This window comes from Hippopotamus amphibius, chromosome 3 (assembly GCF_030028045.1).
Source record: "Hippopotamus amphibius kiboko isolate mHipAmp2 chromosome 3, mHipAmp2.hap2, whole genome shotgun sequence".
Taxonomy (NCBI): domain Eukaryota; kingdom Metazoa; phylum Chordata; class Mammalia; order Artiodactyla; family Hippopotamidae; genus Hippopotamus; species Hippopotamus amphibius.
This window is the reverse complement of record NC_080188.1, coordinates 140,580,683-140,604,946: the sequence shown is the minus strand read 5'-3', so window position 1 is coordinate 140,604,946 and position 24,264 is coordinate 140,580,683. Positions and strand designations below refer to the sequence as shown.

General features: G+C 40.7%; 1 protein-coding gene across 3 annotated transcripts; it reads left to right on the top strand.

Annotated features, from left to right (window-relative positions):
• The first annotated feature begins 1,651 nt into the window (after positions 1-1,651).
• SLC19A2 (solute carrier family 19 member 2) lies at positions 1,652-23,687 on the top strand. 3 transcript variants are annotated; one of them, XM_057727568.1, is made up of 6 exons: positions 1,652-2,047; positions 8,489-9,091; positions 17,320-17,542; positions 18,620-18,812; positions 19,169-19,310; positions 21,685-23,687. In XM_057727568.1, exons 2-6 carry the CDS (start codon positions 8,624-8,626, stop codon positions 21,874-21,876), a joined length of 1,218 nt encoding a protein of 405 aa, XP_057583551.1. In that variant the 5' UTR covers positions 1,652-2,047; positions 8,489-8,623; the 3' UTR covers positions 21,877-23,687. The 3 variants fall into 3 exon arrangements, with proteins under 3 accessions (XP_057583551.1, XP_057583550.1, XP_057583552.1); XM_057727567.1 differs by having other exon boundaries at positions 1,701-2,051; XM_057727569.1 differs by lacking the exon at positions 8,489-9,091 and having other exon boundaries at positions 1,701-2,051.
• The last annotated feature ends 577 nt before the right edge of the window (positions 23,688-24,264 follow it).

Genomic DNA, 24,264 nt, shown 5'->3' with positions numbered 1-24,264 from the left:
CAAAGCAATTGTCAAGAAGACCACTGATGTTCTCTCTGTAGTCATGAGAGGTAGATACTACGGTTGGAGTAGATAATTGTATTTTGTAGAAATTCTTACTTTTTTGGCCTCAAGATGCCTGTTATTAAGGACCCTAAAGACTATTTTTGTAGGTTGTACCTACTGACAGTTGCCATATTAGAAATTAAATCTGAAAAGTTTTTAAACACAAAAATATATAAACCCACGTTCTCTTGGCCTTTAGAGTGACAATGTCATCACATAACATGTAGTCTCTAGAGTGCAAAAGGAAATAATGTCTTAGTATTATTACGAAAGTAGCTTGACCATGTGGAATTCTGAAAAGATCCCAAGTTTCCCTAGGGCTTCCTGGACCACACTTTGAGACCCAATGATAGATGTAAGTACCAACAATTGCACTTTTTCAGCGATCAATCAACTCATATTTTGGTACATTCACTTGTGCAGTTTTAGAAACAAACCCATTTTCCCTTTACTAGTACGTCGTTCCATCTGTAGAGTTACTTTTGTGGCTGATTGCAAAAAAGTGTCATTTGCTGACTTAGGAAGAAAACTGAGGTAGATACGTCTTAACATAATTAAAGCAAAATAGAGTTCAAAAATGTCTTCTGTGAACTTCTGGCTGGATCTGTTACTCTACAAATACTGCACGGGGAAATTACTTTAAATGGTGCAGCTGGTCTGCAGTGGAAGCTCTGGGATACAGTCAGGCTGAGTCAGGCAGAAAAAGGCTTATAGAGAAAAATGAAAGAAAGCAACGCGGATTCTTGTCACGCTTTGCCCTTGAAAACTATGCCAAGACTTCTGTGCTGTTTTTATCTAAAAAAAAAAACGATAACATTTCGTCATTGCTTTAATGACTCGGATTTCCCCTTTACCTTTTAAACACAGGCTATATCTACAGTTGGCTTTCTTTGCATCCCGCTTACAACAAGTAACGAAATAAAGCTAAAACCCTTTCATTACGACTCCATTACGATCCTCTGTTAAGTGACTAGCTCGTTCATTCTTTTCACAGCATTTTATCTACTTTTCCCCGCTCAGGCTCTTGGTAAACGCGCCGGAGACCTTAGATTCCGAGCTTCCAATGCCTTTTGTACTGCAGATAAATACAACTGAAAACCTGAAAGCCGCTGGAAGAAAGGCAGAGCATTCCCCCGTCCCAAGGTTAAATCTTTGCCTGGCGCTGGCCACTTGGGAAGGAGAATCTGAACGGACGTCCTGAGAGGAACCGTGGTTAAGAACGAGAGAACGTGTGGAACAGCGCGTTCTTCGCGGTGGGGAGGAGGCCCACGTAGAGCACTCCCGACAGGTGAGCTGCAGCGCGCAAGGTGACCGAGCCGACCTCCGCCGTGGGCAGACAGCTCTCGGCCTGCGCAGCGTGCGCCCCGGCGCCGCAGCGCTGCGCCCTGAGCCCTACACGTCCTCCGCGCCCGAGCCAGAGGACGTCAGGAACCCGGCGTGCCCGCCGCGGCGGGTTCGTGGCGTGTGAGTCACCGACCAATCGGAGAGAAGCCAGTGCCCGGCGTGCGCTGTGATTGGCTCTCAGCAGGGAGGCGGTGGCGGAGGGTGGAGCTTAGGGCGTGTCTGGTTTTCGGCCGCTCGGCGGGCGGGCGGCGACACTTGAGGCTCCAGCAACCAGGAAAGGCTGGGAGTCGCTGCGGCCGGCGGCGGCTGTGCCAGAACTGCCTGGCCCTGCCGGGCGGAGGCGCCGCTCACCATTGCGGGCGCTCGCGCTGGGGCAGCGCTTCAGCCTGACTCCAGTTGGCGGAGGAGGAAAAGGAGAAGGAAGGGGCCGGGCCGGGTCCCTGCGCCTCGCGCCGCCGATGGATATGCCCGGCCCGGTGTCCCGGCGGGCGGCGGCGGCGGCGGCCACCATGCTCCTGCGCACCGCTCGCGTCCCGCGCGAGTGCTGGTTCTTGCCCACCGCGCTGCTCTGCGCCTACGGCTTCTTCGCCAGCCTCAGGCCGTCCGAGCCCTTCCTGACCCCCTACCTGCTGGGGCCCGACAAGAACCTGACCGAGAGGCAGGTAGGCGCGGGGGGGCCGAGGTGTGCGGGAAGGGGTGAGACCCGGGGAGGGGATGCGGTTGAGGAAATGAGGAGTGGAAAGGGCGCTGGAGCCGCGGGAGCCATTCTGGGCAGAGATTGCTGACTTCTCCCGGTTGGAAAGCGACTGCTTCTCTGTCCTCCGTTGGATTGATGGGGCATCTCTTAGGTGAAGGGCTCGAAACGCGGTTCGGGAGCCCCAGTGCACGCGTGCTTCAGGCGATGTGCTGATGATGCTGTCATGGAGGGACTTAGCCCCACTCTCTTCCGACTGATCCAGCAGTTCCTGCGCGGGGGCAGAGGCAGCGGCGGTGGGGGGGGGGGGGGGGGTCGGGGGAAGAGACTATTTGGAGAAAAAAGCGAAAACAGCAAGTTGTACTTTGGACATGGTAAAGGTTTAGATAAATATTTGCTGCCTGAAAGTAAGGAACCAGATGCTGCGTAACCCCAGCTTTCTGAAAGGGTCTTCCCTCTACCTACTGCACCCCCTTCCTTCCCCTACCTTTCATTGTTTACTCTTGACAGATGGATGTGCTGAAATAAGGACTGTAGAAGACAACAAGAGCCCATCATCTTTTCTTGTCTTGATTTTTAATTGGGCGAGACTGTGTCCAAAGATACGCTTCCCACACCCGCCCCCCAACCCCATCACACACACCCCCAACCCCACCCCCTGGGAAAAAAGCAGATATTTAGATGGTATCACACAGTTGGCATTTGATTATGGTTTTGCTTGCGTTGTGAATTGTTGCTTCACGGATGTTAGTTTTGCTCCTTTCTGTTCTGCTGTTACGTTGAGAGTAATTGAGAGTACATAGTCCATGATCAAGAACTTCTTGCTGATTGATTTCCCCTAGGAGGATTTGTAAGTAAAGTACTTTAGAAGTGGATTGTGTACTTGAAAAATGCGTTCAACTCTTTAATGTTTATGATCAACCTCAACACTTGTTTTTTGAAGAAGAAAGACATTATATTAACTGAAAAAGAACTTAAACTCAAGGTGCACAAAACCCAAGTAAAGCAGATTCAGCATCCTCTTCCTTGAACACTACAAAGCATGAAAGCTGAGGTCTGGTATTCCTTTCTGCAATGCTGCGAAGGGTGAAAGCTGAGTGGGCAGTTAGCTGTTCCTTTCTTCCTATGTCTACTTCTCCCCCCGCCCTGCGTCCCTGCCCCAGTTGCTGTGAAGTACTCCTCCCATTTAAACCTTTCTCTCTCCCCTGGGGTTAGTAGTCACCTCTTTTGAGTATCCCAGCATAACAGGTTAGAGCAGGCTGTAATTACTTAGATTCCAGTTTGTTGCATTGTTCCTGCATCTTCAAGGGCACTTAACAGGGAATTGAAAGTCAGCATTGAATCCTTGGTTGAGAATTTCATTTGAATTTCTCATATTGTCTCACTGCTAGCAAGCAGCACTGACTTCTACCCAACTTCAGATCTATTTCTCAGACTTTCGGACCACTCCACAAGGAACTGTAAGAGTTATTCATTACCTATTTGAATTATAATATTATTTAAAAACAATATAAAGTGGAAAGGGCCAACTCTTGTGAACAGAGTGATTCTCCAAGAAGACAGACTACTTCGGTAAATACGAGAGAGAATGATTCTGGAGACCCATAGCAACCACTGAATCTGAAGTGTTGCCGAAGCAGAAATGATACTGCTTGTGAGCTGCTAACAATTAAAGTTTCAGGTGAACTGCCATGTGATCTGCACAGTCTGTGCACCTTGCCTGAAAGAGAAGCACACAGGGGAGAAACACGCTCCCAGTGCTGATATTTGAAAGCCGATCTGTTCTGTACAAGTGCCCTGGGCAGAACTGCTGTGAGCTGTGCCATCACATGCCCCATCTTATCAGAACGCTTCCTCGGTGAGTGACGTATGTTTAGGGGGTATAGCAATAAAGCAGAGGTGCCAGGCCCGGGAAGCATTTGCTGAATGTGTAACAAAAACATAGCACACTTCTGTTACTGCAGATCAGGTGAGGAAGAGGGCTTCTAGAGAAATCTAGAAGTCTGGAAAGGGATGTCATTTGTCTCTGAGGACCTCAGGATCATGGAGGATTCTGTTGGTCATACACAGTATGGCTCTGTCCACCCTCTCTGGAACCCTGGATTTTTTGAATCTCTAATAACTAGAACAAATAGGACACCTTGTTCTCCTTCCTGACTGAGTGCTTGTTTTCACCAATGGACAGTTATTTATTTAATATTACATGATTTTGAGGCAAAGTGAATGTCAACTCACGGTCAGTGATATTTGTGTTGAATTTTGTACTTCCCCCAGGAGACTTTAGAAGGGCCAAGTGCAGTCATTTTAGATAGAGCTATTTATTGTTAACCAAATCCAAAGACAAAAGGAGGAAAAAAGTTCAGAATTTCCACTTTGCCCCCTCAAAGGATTTTTCCTTAGATTTCAGGAAAACCATTAACCTGTATCACTTTATTGATTTTAAACAGGTAAAAATTTGATGCTATTTCAGTAGTTGAAAGCCAAACTTTTAATAAAATAGAGCTCTTTATCACCAAAAACTTTTTTATCCTTTCATCTTTTTCAGCATGGGGTTCACTACCTTTCTTTGATATTTTTAAGCCATTAAATTTAAAACATTAAAACTATTCTGCCTGGGACTTCCCTGGTGGCACAGTGGTTAAGAATCCACCTGCCAATGCCAGGGACACGGGTTCGAGCCCTGGTTTGGGAAGATCCCACATGCTGTGGAACAACTAGGCCCATGTGCCACAGCTACTGAGCCTGCACGCTGCAACTACTGAAGCCCGTGGGCCTAGAGCCCATGCTCTGCAATAACAGAAGCCACCACAATGGGAAGCGCGTGCACTGCAATGAAGAGTAGCCCCCACTCTCCACAACTACAGAAAGCGTGTGCACAGCTACAAAGACCCAATGCAGCCATAAATAAATAAATAAATCTTAAAAAAAAAAAAAAACTATTCCGCCTAATATTCAGAGCCTTACAGAATTTGACTCTTACCTCCTTAACACCCTTACCCCCCACTGCATCCTTCTTCCCCTTGCCTTCTACATGCCCAAGCTCCATCCACGTTAATCTTATAATCGGAAATTCAGCATATCCAGTCTCTCATCTACTGGCTTATACTCGAAGATGTGATCTGCCCTTGGAATAATCTTCCCATACATATCTCTTGATATCTTTCTGTTAGCCTCTAACTTTCTCATCCTTCACAGTCCATCTCAAAGAAGCAACCCCGCATATTTCCTATTCCCTTGTCAATAATTTATGTGTATGTGTTCTTCACTAGGTTCAGAGCTCCTAGAGAACCGAGGCTTTGTTTTATTCTTTTTTGTTTTTGTAATCTCTGTACAGTTCGAAAACAGTGTTGTGCAAATAAGTGCTTATTAACTAGTTGTCTAATTGAAACGTGATCCTAAAATAAAGTCTAAATCTGAATTAGAGCTTAAAACTGAACATCTGTTTTCCCTTGACTTTTTGTGTCTCAGAAAAAAGCACAAACAAGCTCTGATCCAAAGAACTGTGAGAGGCACCTTAGAATAAAATTAGTTCCCTTTGCTCACATGGCAGATTTTACCTGAGAGAAGAAGGTATTGTCCAGGTGTGGACAATAAGAGTCTAGTTCTCCTTGGAGTCATTGAGGGAGAAGGGATCTTCTTTTGGTTACTTTTGGAGAGCCAGTGATTAAGCTCTGCAGATCGTCTGGTCTTCTGTCTTCATGAAAGCCCCATAAAAGCAACCCTATGCCAGTTGAAAAAGTTGCTGTCAGCATTAGAAGTAAGCCTGGAACATAGTATATGATCAACAACATTTTTCTGATTGAAGACCTGGGGCATTTTCGTGTGGTGGATTCAGAATATCTAGGTGCAGATCCTCCGTCTGCCAGTGACTAGTTGGGATAACTTTGGGCAATTCACTTAAGGCCTAGCTTCCTTGGTTGTAAGATAGAGATGATAAAAGCGTTTACCTCTTAGTGTTGTTTGGATTAAATGAGGTCCTATAGGTGAGGTAATTATCCTAGTGTGTGGTGAGTCAGTAGAGATGAGCTATTATAATGCTCATAATACTATGGCAGGGACAGTCATCTTGGGTTGATCTCTCCTAGGAGTAAATTCACATTTCTTAGTTAGAATAAGTTAAAGAGAACACGTCTGGTCTTTTTCCCCTGCTTGCCTTTATTTTTGTTTCTACTTGGCATTGCTTTTCCTCACCTTCATTATGTAAATTGTAGTTTTGTATTAGGAGTAGAATTAGACTCATAAGTATAAACACTTTAAATTTATCATTGAAAAGATGAGGTTTAGATAATGAAAAGTTGACAGTTAATCATTTGGGGACAACTAGTACTGAAAGGTATATAGCATGTCTAAGTGCAGACAGTATTACTGGAGTAAAGAGTCAATGAAAGTCCCAAGGGGTGTGGTGGAGAACAAAGAAGATGGGGTACAGAAGGAAGGTATTTTTAAGGGGGTGTGGTGATTAACAGCTTTGTGGTACTGTGTTGGGGAAAATGTGAAGCTGAAGAAACATGCAAAGTCAAACAGGGGACACAGTTTCACACTTAAGAAAACTGTGGAATATCTAAAATTATAGGCAAAAAAGAAGTTGCTCATGGAACGCACCTGTGAAAAGTCTGTAGCGAAGCCTTCACTCTTCACGGCTTTCATCTCAAGGTTGCCCTTAACCCCTTTGATTTTCTACTGAGAAGTGTCTGACCCAACCCTGTGTTATGTCAGCCGAGCACCTTTGTTCCTCGTCTGCTAAAATTTCCACACTTGTGAATAAGAATCAGTTCTGTGGTTCTCGATTATTCTTTCATGCACACATTCAGGCACAAGAAAGTTTCCTGGTAAATGGAGGTTGCTAAATGATTTACGGACGCAAATTAGACCAGAATTCACGAAGGTGAGGCTATTAGACAAATCACTTTTGATATACAGACAGTCAGAAATCAAGTCTGGAGTGTATTTCAGATTGTTTTCCTTTTTAGTTGTTCACTACATTGGCAAATATTTTATAAAATTTTTTTACTTCATTGTTTCTCTAAAACCTTAAAACAACAGTCCGTGTTACACTTGGGTGAACTGAGGTATACATGAGCTTTAAAAAGAAAGTCAAAGCCGAGGATTAGATTCCTCCATCACAAAGTATTTAGCCTGTTAGCAAGACTACCTTTCAGAAAGCACTTAAAAACTGGGGCCACTGATCCAAACTTTGACATGATCACTTAAAAAACTGACTTAAACCCCCAGGAACTTGCTAGCCTCTCGGGTAGGTGTAAAAAGAGGGAAGAAGTCTCCTACAGTGACTGTTATTCAAAGAATGGGGACGACAGTTTAATTAATTTAATTGTACTGCCCAAGTGGTCTGTGTTTGGGGTTCAGTCCTTAAGTCTTTAAACATATGAAAAAATTAAGTGGAGTAAGTGATTAACGTGTATTCTCTCATTTAGTCCTTGCAACAAACAACCCTGTGACATAATGTAGATTAAGGCTGAAAGGAAGAACAACAACAAAAATTGCTTAAAATCATATAGCAAACGATGGAATTCAAATTCCAGCTGGGGTCTTTGTGGCTTAAAAATTATTTCTCCTATCTTCCAGCGAAAAATTAATGAAAATGAAAACAAATCTTCCATTTTTTTCATATTATAAACATGCAAAAAGAAAGACATCAGAGTTGCTTACAGTGCTACTCCACAGTTAGTAAACTCTGGTAAGACTGTAGGACAGATTTACCTTCTTTATCTATTCCTGTTACTCCAAAGAAATGAAACTCTTAAAATCAGAGAAACCTAATCAAACAATAGGATCACAGCTCCCCATTCTGTGGCTAGAAGTAAGAACTGACAATGATTCCAAAACGTCTATTTCCAAAGCATTTATTGAGCCAAGTATTTTCCAAACAGTATGTGGTCTGTTAGGTTGTACAAATGAAAGTCAAGTCCACCCTGAAAGAACCTATAAAGCAATGGTTCTAAACTCTGGCTCATTGTAGAATCTCTAAGAAGGCTTTTGAAAAATGCCTGTGTCTAGGCATCCAAATTTTTTAAAGCTCCTTGGGAGGTATGTAGCCATGGTTAAGAAGCAATGCTCTGAGGTAATTGAGGAGACTGACTCATACAAAGCAGTATCAAGAGAGCTTTGGATGTTGGGATACAAATACTGTCAGCTGCAGCAGAGTCTTCCAGGATGAGAAAGGCATTGAACTAGGCCTTGATGAATAGAGAAGATTTTATTAGGAGAAAGATGATGGGGTGGAAACGAGGAAGTATATTCCAAACAGTTATCAGAATTGTTGTCAAGATTTCTTTGGTTGATAAGAATGAGATCTTTGAGGTATTGGTAGATTGTTTTATAAGAATAAAATATGAATATTCCAGGTCCTTTGAGATGACTAACGGGATTTTATCCTTTTTCTACTAGGTCTTTAATGAAATATATCCAGTGTGGACTTACTCTTACCTGGTGCTGCTGTTTCCTGTGTTCCTTGCCACAGACTACCTCCGTTATAAGCCTGTTGTTCTGCTGCAGGGACTCAGTCTTATCGTTACGTGGTTCATGCTGCTCTATGCCCAGGGCCTGCTGGCCATTCAGTTCTTGGAATTCTTCTACGGCATCGCCACCGCCACTGAAATTGCCTATTATTCTTATATCTACAGTGTGGTAGACCTGAATATGTACCAGAAAGTCACGAGTTACTGTCGAAGTGCCACCTTGGTGGGCTTCACAGTGGGCTCTGTCCTGGGGCAGATCCTCGTCTCAGTGGCAGGCTGGTCCCTGTTCAGCCTGAATGTCATCTCTCTCACCTGTGTTTCTGTGGCTTTCGCTGTGGCCTGGTTTCTGCCTATGCCACAGAAGAGCCTTTTCTTTCACCACGTTCCTCCATCCTCCCTGGGAACAAATGGTGTCAAGGTGCACAATGGTGGCATTGCTATTGACTCCTCAGCTTCTAACCACCCTCCACAGTGGGAAGATGTTGAATCAAAAATCCCTCTAAATACAGAGGAGCCTCCCGTGGAGGAACAGGTAAGCGCAGCCTTAAATGCCTGGTGGTTGCTACTCTGGGGCTAGACCAGTGGTGAAAAAACAGACAGGAAACCCCCTCAGTTCACTTGGATTCTGGTTTTATCTTGAGCTGCTTCATTGGTTCATTCATTCATTCATTCATTCAAGATAATATTGATTTATATTAGGGGTGACAAAGGTATTTTCCTCTGGAGTGAGTGACTCCCAAGACTGGTACAACATTATATTGCTTGTGCTGGAGATGTCTTAGAAGCCACAGCAATGCCTGTGTCTTCTTCATCTTTCTATCTTCAGAACTTGGTATGTAAAGGAAGTTCTCAGCAAATTTTTTCTAAATGAATAGGTGAAATGATTCCAATAAATGGTGAATACTTCCAGTTTCTGAATGGAAGTCCAAAGTATGAAAGTCAAAGATAGAAAGTTATCTTCCTCATTTGTGCTGAAAATTATGTGTGATACAGGCATACCGCAAAGATATTGCAGGTTTAGTTCCAGACCACCGAAATAAAGCAAGTATCGTAATAAAGCAAGTCACACAATTTTTTTGATTTCACAGTGCATATAAAAGTTATGTTTGCACTATACTGTAGTCTGATAAGTGTACAGTAGCATTATGTATAAAATAATATATATGCCTAAATTTAAAAATACATTATTGCTAAAAATTGCTAACCATCATCTGGGCCTTCAGCGAGTCGTAATCTTTTTGCTGGTGGAAGGTGTTGCCTCAATATTGTTGATGCTGACTGATCAAGGTGGTGGTTGCCGAAGGTTGGGGTGGCTGTGACAATTTCTTTTCTTTTTTTTTTTTAATTTGTTGTTTATTTATTTTATTTTTGGTGGCATTGGGTCTTCATGGCTTTCTCTAGCTATGGGGAACGAGGACTACTCTTCGTTGTGGTGCACCAGTTTCTCATTGCAGTGGCTTCTCTTGTTGCGGAGCATGGGCTCCAGGCTTGCAGGCTTCAGTAGTTGCAGCACGTGGGCTCAGTAGTTGTGGCTCATGGACTTAGTTGCTCCGTGGCATGTGGAATCCTCCTGGCTCAGGGATCAAATCCGTGTCGCCTGCATTGGTAGGCAGATTCTCAACCACAGCGTGTGGCAATTTCTTAAAACAAGACCACAAAGAAGTTTGCCACATCAATTGACTGATACTTCAGGAACGATTTCTCTGCAGCATCAATGCTGTTTGATAGTATTTTACCCATAGTAGAACTTCTTTGAAAATTGGAGTCAATCTCTTAAACCCTTCATGAATTACGTTTATGTAATATGTTAAATCCTTTCTTGTGTTTCAGTAGTCTTCATAGCATCTTTACTAGGAGTAGATTGCATCTCAAGAAACCACTTTCTTTGCTCACCCATTGGAAGCAGCTCCTTATCCATTTAAGTTTTATCATGAAATTGCAGCAATTCAGTCACAACTTCAGGTTTCATTTCTAATTCTAGTTTTCTTGTTATTTCCACCACATCTGCAGTTATTTCCTTCACTGAAGTCTTGAACCCCTCAAAATTATCCATAAAACAAAAGTTTTATAACACAATGGTTTATTCTGACACATTCCATTTGTTTTTTATAATGTGATCACTGCCCACTGAATTGATTTTATTACCTACTGAGTTGAAATCTACAGTTTAAAAAACTCTGTCCTAGACCACCTTGATATTTGTTATTTATAGATATGCAAAATGTCAGTACTTGACATGCTGAAAATCCTAAAATTTTTGAGTTATAAGTGATTCTAACCACAAATCATAGAACAATCAGAGCATGTTAAAGAGACTTTAGATCACATCACCCTTTCATTTTAGAGATAAGAATTGGGGTCCAACATTAGTGAGTTGTGCAGATTTACACAGATGTACTTGTAAGCATAATTTTAGAGCATATATGAGGTCCACTGCAGTCTATCCCTTGCTCCATGAAGTGTTTTACTGGGATAACAACATGGTCAAAACCATTATGTTGGCCATGGTGTGGTAAAAATTAGGACTCAAGCCAGTTTCATAATCTCCTTGGCTCTGCTACTGACACCATGACAAGCAAGCAGTGCAGCTTGGCAGCTGTACAACCCTAAAATACTGCTATTTTCCTTTGATGAGCTTGAAGGAAAGTTAGAATGTGGATTTTGGAGATCACAGTGCCATTTTAAGTTGACAAAGCCCATCATTGAACCATAAATGATAACTGTGGTAGTTACAGTAAAGAAGAGTGTTAAGTCATTGTGTTTTTATCTTGACTTGAAAAGAGGGGAGAAAGAGGTAGAAGTCAAAGTGATAGCCCAGTCCACAAGTTACCTTAGAGTATTTTTAAGTTGATTTTCAGAATGAGTCTACTGCTTTGGCGCAAAGGGTGCTGACATTGCAGGCAGAGGAGCTGCCAAAGCCAGTGACTGTCTTTCCCAAACAGGCAACTGGACTCATTTTGTGCCTGGCATATAGCTGGTTGTGATTTTTTTTTAAGTTGCTTATCCATTAGAAATGATGTAAATTAAACCAACTCTCTTTAGCACAGGGCTTGACATGTGATTAATACTTAATAAATGATATCTGTTAATACAGCTATACTTTTATTTGTAGATTGACACCTTTTACTATTTTTTTTTTATAAATTTATTTACTTATTTGTTGGCTACATTGGGTCTTCATTGTTGTACATGGGCTTTCTCTAGTTGCGGCGAGTAGGGGCTACTCTTCATTGTGGTGCACGGGCTCCTCATTGCTGTGGCTTCTCTTGTTGCGGAGCACGGGCTCTAGGCGAGTGGGCTTTCAGTAGTTACATCACACGGGCTTAGTTGCTCCGAGCCTGTGGGATCTTCCCAGCCCAGGGATCGAACCCATGTCCCCTGCATTGGCAGGCAGATTCTTAACCACTGCACCACCTAGGAAGTCAAATACCTTTTACTATTAAGAAGCATTCTGTGTGTGTGTGTGTGTGTGTGTGTGTGTGTGTGTGTTTGAGTTCTATAAAACACTGAGAGCAGCAAAGTAAATGTTTTCACTTTGTACTCAATATCATTTATAGCAGCACATATATCTTTGAAGAAGGAAGACAATCCCCAGTATTAGTACTTACCATCAGGGTAATCTTGGGCAAGTTTCTTAATTCTTTGTGACTTTGAGTTCCCTCATTCATACACCTATCTCATAGGGCTATTTCAAGTATTAAATAAAGCCACGTAGAGCTTTCAAGTCAGTAAACATAAGTAGGTAATCAATACATGGTAATTTCTATTATTATCTTTATCATTAGATAGGAATAATCAAGAACAGCTTTGTACCTTCACTGTATATATTTATTTGTGGGGCTGTAAATAATTTCTCATTTTCCCTTTGAATTGCCCCTGTTATTCTAGGCCTTGTGAAAAGAGTTATGAGAGTCTGGTACTAATTCTATCACAAATTCCTGAGTTAGGCTATCCCTAAATGCAGAGAGTGTTAAAACAGATGACTGCTAAGCTTTCCTTGACTCTAGAATCCTGAGTTTTGTGAGCTGATTGATGTGAAGGCACTCTGTCTTTTTTCTCCTGTTTCCCAGGCATACCATGAACAACTTCTCCTTTCCTGTCCAGGCCCCCATATATGTAGGCCCACATAATTAATACCATAGCAGTAATTTAACTGCAGTCATTAGCCCTTAACTTAAATCTTCATAATCTAGGCATTAAACCCTAATTATCCTTCCCCCCTACATTTTGCTATTGTATGTAGAAGAAAATCCAAAATGCTCATCATGGGCTGTAAGACCTCATACAATTTGGCTCCTTGCCAACCTCTCTCACTTTATCTCTTAATTGAGCTGAAACACATCAAGCTTGTTCCTGCCTCAGAACTTCAATCAGGAGGTTCTCTCAGTCAGGACTGCCCTTCATTCTGATTTTCATGGCTGGGTCCTTTATGTCACTCAGGTCTCAACACAGGTATCAGCTTTTCAGAAAGCCATTAACACTCTTAGCAATCATTACTTGTCTATACCAAAGTCACTTGCTAGCCATCACCCTGCTTACTTTCTTCATAGTATTATTCCTACTGTAAGCTCTCTTGTACAGGTGTGTTTATCATCTGTCTCTCTTACTCCGATGTAAATTTCATAAGGGCGGGGACTTTCCTGCTGTATCACTAGTGTCTGGAACATTTCCAGGCACATCCTCTGGGCATTCAGGAATTGTTTGTTGATTGCGTTAATGAGTCATGATAAATAGAATGTAAGGGAAACCAACAGTCATTGAGCACTTGCTACATAGTGAATAATACTTATCCAGTTCTTGTAATAACCTGTTAAAGTAAGCATTAATTTCATTTTACAGTAAAAAGCCTAAGATTTAGAAATTTTTCTCATCTGAATGTATGTAAGTATGTAGCTGAGTCATGATCTCCGCTCCCATTTATTTTGACCTGGGTACCAGACACTGTGCCAAAAACCTTAGATTCGTTATCTCATTCTTAGTAAAACTACTATTATTAAAACTCAGAATCCAAAGAACTGAAACCATAATGATGAAAATGTCTGATGGGAGATTTGCGTTGGGCAGTATTCTGCCTTTCCCACTAGGTTGGCCCTGAGCACTAAAAGCCAGAATCAGAGAGAGACTTGTGTGAAGGACAAAGTCTGTCTTTTGACCCTCTTTTTTTTCTCATTTGTGGTCACAACTTTTCCCTCTGGATATCTCCAGTTGCATCCCTGCCGATGGATATGTCTGAGTTGGAATGGAGGGGAGAGGGTGTGTAGCCATATATGGTTGTACCCCCTCCTTTTTGCAGCTTAATGCCCTTGAAGCTCAGATAGGTGTCATCTCCCCTGAAAAAGAGCAGATCTCTGTGCCAGCTCTTAGGAGGTTTCCAACGCCCCCCTTTCAGGCTTATGAACTAGGGCTCTGTGAGATACCAGGCCAAGGCAAGAATGAGTATTCTTGGAACAAGATTAAGTACACAGCAGGCCAGAGCGGGGAAGAGTGTCCCAGAAGCCTTTTCTATTGGAAGAGAACTTTATCATTGCTGATTCTTAAGTACACCTCAAAAGCACCTTCTTCTGTGCTTTTGTTCTTGTTTCCTTTGCTTTGAATGTTGTCCTTTATTATCTCTCTATTCTAATCTTATCTGTCTCCCAAAGCCTGTCTCAAACACCAGCTTTTCCATGATACATATTTCAGTTCCTTTTCCTTGAAACCAGGTGTACTTTATTTATCCCCGTTGGGTAAGGCTCATTCTATGTGTTTTTGCTGTGTTTTGGGTAATGAAATATCAATAACTGAGGAAATAATGATTGTCCTATCACCATGAAAAAAATGTTCATTGTTTATAGCAAGAATTAGTATGAGGATTGTGTTCTTTAACAGCACTTAATAAAAGAAGCAAACCTATTCTCGAAATTTTCCATCCTGGCTATTGGCCTGACCATGGACAAATTTCCCTCTGCGTATAACTGAGCTAAGAAAAGAGTAGCATTTATTTTGATATTATAAACACCTAACTATACCTATTAAAAGATTCTATTTAAAGGAGAAGGGGCTGCACAGAAATTAATGTAAAATGGATTAAATACTTGAATATAAGACCTGAAACCATAAAACACCTAGAAGAAAACATAGGTGGTAAGCTCCTTGACCGCTGCCTTGGTAGTGTTTTGGTTTTTTTTAAATATGACAGCAAAAGCAAAAGCAACAAAATGAAAATAATTAAATGAGACAACATCAAACTAAAAAGCTTCTGCACAACAAAGAAAAACAACAAAATGAAAAGGCAACCTACTGAGTGGGAAAAAATATTTGCAAATCATATGTCTAATAAGAGGTTAATATCCAAATTATATAAGGAACTCATACAACTCAATAGCAAAAAAATAAAAAGAATCCAAGTTAAAAATGGGCAGAAGATCTGAATAGACATTTTTTCCAAAGAAGACATTCAGACGGCCCACAAGTACATGTAAAGATGCTCAATATCACTAATCATCAGGGGAATGCAGATCAAAACCACAATGAGATCTCATGTCACACCTGTTAGGATAACTAAAAGAGAAATAAGTTATCAAAAAGATAAGAAATAAGTGTTGGCAAGCGCGTGGTGAAAAGGGAAAGCTCGTGCACTGTTGCTGGGCAGGTAAATTGATACAGTCATTATGGAAAACCATGTGGAGGTTCCTCAAAAAGTTAAAAATCTAACTACCATGTGATCCAAGAATTCTACTTCTGGGTATATATCCAAAGAAAATGGAAACACTAACCCAGAAAAGATACAGGTACCCACCAGTTCATTGCAGCATTGTTTACAATAGCCAAGATATAGAAACAACCTAAGTTTCTATCAGTGGATGAGTGGGTAAAGAAAATGTGGTATACACACACATATGTATACACACTGGAACATTATTCAGGCATAAAAAAAACAGAAGTCTTGCCATTTGCAACAACATGGATGGACCTGGAGGGCATTATGCTAAGTGAAGTAAGTCAGACAGAGAAAGAAAGCTGTCATATGATCTCATTTATATTTGGAACCTAAAAACAAAACAAATAAAACCCCCAAGCTCATAGATACAGAGAACAGATTGGTGGTTGCCAGAGGCAAGGGTTAGGGGGTAAACGAAATGGGTAAAGGGGAGTCAAATGCTACAAATTCCCAATTGTAAATAAGTCATGGGGATGTAATGCACAGTATGGTGACTATAGTTAGTAATACTATATTGCATATTTGAAAGTTGCTAAGAGAGTGGATCTTAAAAGGTCTCTTCATAAGAAAAACAATTATAACTGTCTGGTGACAGATGTCGACTAGGGTTATTGTGGTGACCATTTCACAATGTATACAAATACAGAATCGTTATGTTATACACCTGAAACTAATATAATGTTAAAAGTCAATTATATCTCAGTTTTTAAAAATAAAGCAGAAAGGGCTGACAGCAGGTGGGAGTAATCGTTTTACGTCTGGAGGTTCTCATGTGCCGGACATGGCCTCCTGCCAGCGAGCTGGTTGAATCATGCTGCTGCTGTCGGTGTTAATCTGTAACGTGGCCCCTGTCACATATCCTGGCTCCTATATGCCACTTCATACTTAGCTTCCCCTTGGTCCCTTTGGATTCTCTTATTTTGCCCTGCCATGTTAGCTGCAGAAGTAAAAGTAAAACTTCCTATGTTCTGAGTGAGGCTCGGTAATTATGGCAACCTTTGATAGATTGACCTTTGATACAGTTGGAGTCAGAGATATTTCACAGGGTGTCGGGAGTCTCATACTGACTTCTTCGCATCATCCAGGGATGATGGTAAATAGCTCAGTAATGTTTTGACTCACTCAATTACATGCATAGGGACTTCCTAGGTGGCACAGTGGTTAAGAATCTGCCTGCCAGCGCAGGGGACATGGGTTCGATCCCTGAGCCAGGAAGATCCCACACGCCTCGGAGCAACAAAGCCCGTGTGCCACAACTATTGAGCCTGTGTGCCACAGCTACTGAAGCCCACACAGCTAGAGCCCATGCTCCACAAGAGAAGCCACCACAGTGAGGAGCCCTCACACCACAATGAAGAGTAGCCCCCACTTGTGTGCAGCAGCGAAGACCCAACGCAGCCAATAAATAAATAAATTTATTTTTAAAAATTTACATGCATAGTAGCTGTACTACTTCATTGTGATAGTAACATTTCCCATAAATATTGGGTGATATAAAAAGCATAAGGAAGAAAATTAAAATCACTGATTACCCCATCACCCAGAGAGAACTGTTGCTAATATTTTGGTTTATTTCTTTCTAAGATTTCTTTCTTAACCACTGTCTTTCTGTGAATCTGATAGGTTCTCACTGATGGACTCTACCTGAGCAGTGATTTACTAGGGTCACTAATTATTGCTTATTCTTAATGTTGCTTGCCACTCTGTGGAGAGGTGTGGAATGTCACCTCCCTTTGGCTAAAGTAGGCAATCTCTGACCATCTTTCTACCTTCATTTTGTAAACAATGTATCATTTACTGGTTGTACTAATGTTTATAGAACATTCAAAGCAAAAATTCTATGAATATGTTTTTTCCTCAGAGGGGATAAACGCTAAGAAGTTATGCACATACTATACACACGCACACACACACACGCACACACACACACACACACACACACACACACACGAAATAAGCAGTTGGTTTTCACAAGGAAAAAGAAAAAAGTCTGTTGAATAGAAAATTGAGTATATATAATTGCTTTCTGTACAGTTGTCTTCTTCCCTTTTTCTGTGTAGGAATCCAAGCCAGACCGTCTCCTTGTGCTGAAGGTCCTGTGGAATGATTTCCTGGTATGCTACTCCTCTCGCCCTCTGCTCTGCTGGTCCGTATGGTGGGCCCTGTCCACCTGTGGCTATTTTCAAGTCGTGAACTACGCACAGGGCCTGTGGGAGCAGGTGATGCCTTCTCGCCACGCTGCTATCTATAACGGCGGTGTGGAGGCTGCTTCAACCTTACTGGGTAAGCAGTGCAGGGTGGTAGGGCAGGTTGGGCGGGGGAGTTTCCTCTGGTAGTGAAGTCAATTGTAATCAGATTTTCTCTCCCCTCCCAAATTTGAAGTAACCCCCAAGAAGGATTTACTTATTTTGAACTCTGTAATTTAGGAGGACAGTTTAGAAGTGCACATGCAGTGGAGGACTATGACTAACAAACTTGAATTTTTTTAACCTTTGGGAAACCTAATATAACGGTCCTCTAAATTTTCTTATCCAAGTTTCCATTATCTGATTTACTGGGTGCTTTTGCCACTCATTGAAAAACATCAAGTCAGCTGTACAACACTTTATAATAACAGGAGTGAATATATGTTGTGTTACTATGTGCCAAGTGCTGTTCTGAAGACTTCTTGTATATTAACTCAGTCCTCACAGAATTCCTAAGATAGGCATAATTATTATCCCCACTTTACAGTTAAGGAAGCTGCGGACAGATAGGTGAATCACTTGCCCAAGGTCATTTAGACGGTAAGTGGTCAAGTTGAGATGTGAACTCAGAGCCTGTCTTTGGCCATTATAGTCTATTGTCCCTTTCTGATTTGTTGACCCACCTCATGAGATTTTGAAAGACTTTATAAGATTCCTGTAAACACTTGTAACTGTGACTGCACTTAGAAAGCATTTCATACATGTAAACCATTGTCACCACCATCATCATTTTACCGCGTAATAAACTGCCCCTCAGTTGGGAGGAGAGAGGAGCCACCCTGCCACGTTGCCACGCTACAGGCAGTGGTTCTTTTTGACTCCTGCCTCTGCGTCCGCCTTAGTAGCTTTTCCTTAGAAGTTCTGTGTCCTCCTTTTCCATCTCATTATCAGCCGCCCTGATTCAGTCTCTCATCATCTCTCCGTGGCTCCACACTGTTTATTCTGTCAAGTCCAAAATTCTCTGCCTGACTTTCAAGACCCTCCGTAATCTTGAGCTACCCTGTTTAAAAGTTAAAAGATCTTAAAATGTAATAATCTAAGATGAATTTTTAATTTATTGAAATACTGTTTGTTTAGCAAAATGACAAATTACTTTTCTCTCTTTGTTTTATAGGTGCTGTTGCTGTGTTTGCAGTTGGTTACATAAAAATATCCTGGTCCACTTGGGGAGAATTGACATTATCTCTGTTTTCTCTCCTGATTGCTGCCGCAGTGTATATCATGGACACTGTGGGTAACATTTGGATATGCTACGCATCCTATGTTGTCTTCAGAATCATCTACATGTTACTCATCACTATAGCAACGTATGTATTTTGATTCAAAGAAGCATTAGGAAAAGGTGTTACAGGATTAACTTTTTGGTTTCTTTACAAATTAGATTTTCTGGTTAAAAGAGGCAAATGAGAGGAAGCATTATATTATATGTGCATTATCATTTTTTTTCCTGAAGAAGCATTTAGGCATTTATTTCCTTGTTCACATGTTCCTGCTGTTTTCAGATGTTTGCAAGAGGTTTACATCATTTAGCAACAAAATACTCTTCATTGGTTGGGATGGGAATTGACAGTAGAAAACATGGGCTACTCGTCACATTTAAAGTAAAATATGAAACTATCCTGGAAGTAATTCTTGTCTGCATTCTTTTTATTTATTTTTTAAGGTTTCAGATTGCTGCAAACCTCAGCATGGAGCGCTATGCCCTAGTGTTCGGTGTAAATACCTTCATTGCTCTGGCACTGCAGACTCTGCTCACTCTAATTGTGGTAGATGCCAGTGGCCTTGGCTTGGAAATTACCACTCAGGTGAGATCTCTGTTTCGGTACTGAAGATGTTATGAGTTGATCAGGGTAACAAAATTTGCTTCATGGAAACAAACTCAAACAATATAGACAGATATAAAATAAAAAGTAGAAGTGTTCCCTCCTTCCTTCAGTCATCCCCCCTCCTTAGTTCTTTTCTACCAGGAGGATGTTGAGACCATCATCTTTTTGATGAGGTCCTAGAACATTTCTGAATGTAATTAACCAGCTTGGTGGAGCTGAGAGGTAATATTTGTTCCTTTCAGGCTAAGCTCTTCTGCTTCCTCATCCATTATTTCCCTCCATTTTTAATTCTGTGCCTGGAATACTGTATCCCCTGTTTGAGATGCCCTGCTTCACCTCAAAGCTCTCTAAGTCTCCTCCCTTCTTTATTTAAAACACCCCTCACCCACATACCAAGATAATGACTTGCTGTTGATGAATAGTGTTATGATTCTTAACATGACCTATTGAGAAAACACCCGCACAAACACTCAGAGACAGTGTGAAGACTTCTGTTCACTCAGGAATTGTATATTTGTATATGCCTTCATGCATTGTGAGTTGTAGGTAGGGCTTGTTCTGTACTTTAGGAAAATAGGCAATTGAATGAAAAAGTGCTCACCCTACCCCATCTCAGCCCAAATGATTCCATCTCTATTATTCCTTCCTTACTTACATATTACTTTTCTTAAAATACAGAGATCTAACATGTTAGCAGTAATTAACTTTGTTTTTTACTGAGGCGATCCGAAAGAGAAATAATAATAATAGGTAATGTGCATTGACTGCTTTTATGTGCCAGGCACTTTATATAGAATTTTGCAGAGTTGTTATCAGGATTAGACCTCAAGAGAATGAGTCTGAGAGATGTTGTATTGTTTAAGGTCACAGTCAGTAATGGTGTGGCAGAACCAGGATTCAAACCAGCATCTGACTCCAAAGCGTAGGCCTCTCCCTCTGAATCACGCTGCCTCAGAAAATGATGGGGGAGGGGGTGGATAGAGCAGAGGAATGGGAACTTATTACTTTCTTTTAAGTAAGAGTTACTTAAGAATTACTTAAGTAAGAATTACTTCCCAATTACTACCTGCAAAAAAAAACCTTGAGAAGACCTCTCAATGGTTAGGTGCTTTCATTTGGGATGGAGGGTAGGACAGTAAGTGCTTGCTATAGAAATGGTGGGGTTTAAACCTATGGGATAATAGAGTTTTGTGGGCTGTGCTGAAACTTGTAACTGCATGATTAATTAACGAGGTTCCTATAGGAGAATGTATCCAAATTTTAAAGGACATGGCTCAGAGGGTTAGAGCGGCATGCTTGTTGCACCCATGAACTAGCTTATCCGTACTTATCTGTATTTAGTAAGTTATTTTAAGAAGAAAATGATGATGATGTTGATAAATTTCATAGTCACATTAAAAAATTGGCTTAGAGAAGATTCTTATAAAAAGTAATCTTATAATGGAATATATCAATAGTTGACCTTCTACTGCCCTCTTCTGGGTAAGAGTATGGGGCTTCCTAGGTGGCGCAGTGGTTAAGAATCTGCCCGCCAATGCAGGGGACACGGGTTCGATCCCTGGGCTGGGAAGATCCCACATGCCGCGGAGCAACTAAGCCCACGCACCACAACTATTGAACCTGCGCTTTAGAGCCCGTGAGCCACAACTATTAAGCCCATGTGCTGCAACTACTGAAGCCCATGCACCTAGAGCCTGTGCTCCACAAGAAGAGAAGCCACGGTAATGAGGAACCCGCACACCACAACGAAGATTAGCCCCTACTCACCACAAGTAAAGGAAGCCCGAGCACAGCAAAAAAAAAAAAAAAAAAAAAAAAATCCAACACAGCCAATAAAATAAATAAATAAATAAATAAATAAAATACTTAAAAAAAAAAAAGAAGTTCTTGATATTCAGAATTTGAACCTGTTAGTCATATCAGCTTGAGGGTAGAGACCAGGATTGAGTTACAACAGCAACAAAATAAAAACAATAGTATTAATAATAGCATTAGCATTGTGCTAATAAACACTTACGGACATAATCTCATCCCTTTCCAACAACTCTGTAATTAGGAAATATGAAATACAAAATGGTCTGTAAGTGAAATTGAGGCTCAGAGACAGAGTCTGTCAATCCAGGTCACACAGCTAGTAAGGAGTAGTCAGAATTCGCACCCAGGCAGTCAGGCTTCAGCATCACCGCGCTGCGCTGCCTCTTGGTGCCTGGCACATTGTATAAGCACACAGTGTTTTTTGAAACATTTATAGGGAAACTGAATATACCTTTAATTATAGAGTCTGTTCACATACATGTGATAAAAGAGCTTGCCTTCTAATTGATAAATCTATAAATTATTCTCCCCCCTCTAGTTCTTCATCTACGCTGGTTATTTTGCACTCATCGCTGTGGTTTTCCTGGCTAATGGTGCGGTCAGTGTTATGAAGAAATGCAGAAAGCGGGAAGATCCAGAATCAAATTCTCAAGGACCACTTCATAACACAATGCTAACGAGCTTCTTATCGCAAGAACGCTGCACAGCAGCCGTGCCTGGATGTATTTAATTTTTTAAAGTGTAGACACATATTTATGAGTGTGCATCTCATGGCTTCAGAGCAGCCGATTAACTATACGCTGTCTTCCTAGTAACAGAATACTGTTCAGACGTGAAGTGTGCTTCATGGATTATTTACGAGAGCCAATGTAAGGATGACTTTTTTCTGATTGGAAAGTGAATTTACTTTTGAAAACCAAGTAATCAAGAGCAGTCAAGCAGCACATGGTGATGTATACTTGCTAGCAAGTGAGTTTGGTGTTTCATAGGTCAAGTACTTCTGTATCTGATTAGCCACATGCTTGGCCTAGTGGAACCAGGGCTTCACAGGGGCCATAGATGTTACAGGAGAGAAGGGAAATATGTTCTAACAACACCTGCCTCTGTTCAACTTAATTCTTATTTCTGTGTTACTTATGTGCGCTTGTATTTCTACAGATGAAACTTGTTCCTTTCATTGACAATATTTGCCCTGGTTTGGTGTTGTATAAGGAATAAGTGTCATTTCTAATTTAAATTATTTTTAAAAATTCATTGTGTAAATGTTCTTAATTCCCATCTTGACAGTTATGTATTTGTGTTGATTTTTCTTAGAAGTACATTTTTACATTATTCATATGCTTCCCAGAGAAGCTAATTTAGTTAAAAAGTAAGGCAAGTTTTGAGGCCTGCTAATAACCCAAGTGACCTAATCAGAAAAGTTAAGGTAGGTTTGCTTGTCTTTATTCTTCAGTATGAAGGACTGTTAATTCTATGATGAAAAGTCACTAAATGGGCTAAAGTTTCAACTAACGCGTTTTCTATTTGCATTCCCTTTACCTCCAAAATAAAATGGAAATTTTCCTTTAAATGAGTTCATCTCCATGTATAGCTTTTATATTATTTGTCCTTCTTATTCAAGGTAAAGATGTCATTGAGAGTTGGAGTATTCCAAGGTCTTTTTCACAAACTGAGCCTCTTGTTAATTATTTGGTGAGACAGGAACTAGGTTATACTTGGTTCCTGCATTTTGTACATTAAATCTGCCTTTGTTTCTGAAGGTGGATCATCTTGACTATCTGCTTAAAATAAGAATTGCTATTGACTCCATTTCCAGGTTACTTGAAAAAATGTTATTCTGTGTACATTTAATTGGGAAGTTAGTCTACCAAGTGGCTGCTGGGGTATGTGAGACGTAACTATTTTAAAACCAATTTTGTTGCCTTATCTTAATTAAAACGAACAAACAAAAAAACTAGATTAACTTTTTTAGAATGCCATAGGTGAACGCAGAATAATAGTGTCAAGATTCCAAAACTGACATATTCATTTATGTAAGCAGGAATTCTAGAAGCAAATGAATAAGGATAAGTCATTTTCCACTCACCTTCCTTTCTGAATAAGGGAAAGGAAAACAACACTAGCTAAAGAAGGGAAGAGGAAGTGATATCATAAATAGCAGCCTCTAATTTTACATTTTGTCCTTGTTTTGTTTTATTTTGCTACCTAGGGAATTGTTTACTCAGAAACAAGTAGAAAAGTGGTGTTTGAGGAATTTTATTTAATTTTTTAAATAAAATAGACTATGGTACCATCGAATTGTTCATGTTACTAAAGCAATATTTCCCTGGAATTTAATTCATAGTTTGTGGTACACAGAGCCTTTACTTATTTAAGACAATAATAAGTTCACATCTTGATGTGTGGCCCTATTTGTAGAGTGCTGAGCCCAATTTGCAAGTTGTACTGTATGCACTTTTGTAAAGAAGTGAAAATAATTTGTTGTATTTTTTATTCAATTTTGTATAGATTATAAAATTATTAAATAAATATTTTACAGTATATTTTTCCTTTTTAATCAAAACTGTTTTCATCTTTTGCTGTAGTAGGAGCTTTGGATTACTTCTTTAAATCTTTCAGTAGTTTCTCCTAGGACAATTTCAGAGTAAGCCTTCCCCTCACCTGACCTTCCGAGCCAACCATGAGTCATCCTGTTAATTCTTCCATTACTTTCTGATCTTTACCTTTGACTCTTCCCTCTCATTTCTGTTGTTTTCCCAATTTTTTTTATAACACCACATTGTACTGTTTATCTTTCTTGGTCTTCATTTTGGTATCTCTTACTTTTTTTAAAGCATCCTCCCATTTAGAAACCAAAAAAAAAACCCTACATTCCCTTCAATGTTAACTGAATTTTTTAAATAAATGAAGTTGAATCAAAGGCATAAGGTACCATCTTGTTTTGAAAAATCATAGCCTTTTTGTTCCAACCCCAAATATTCTGATACCTAGGGAAGCACCTTGCCATCTGTTGAGAATCACTTGTTCATTATGTCCCAGAAACGAAATCAGTCTTTTCTCACAGTAGCCGAATAGGTACCTTTTCTTCAGTCCCATTCCGAGACCTGTTTCATTAAGG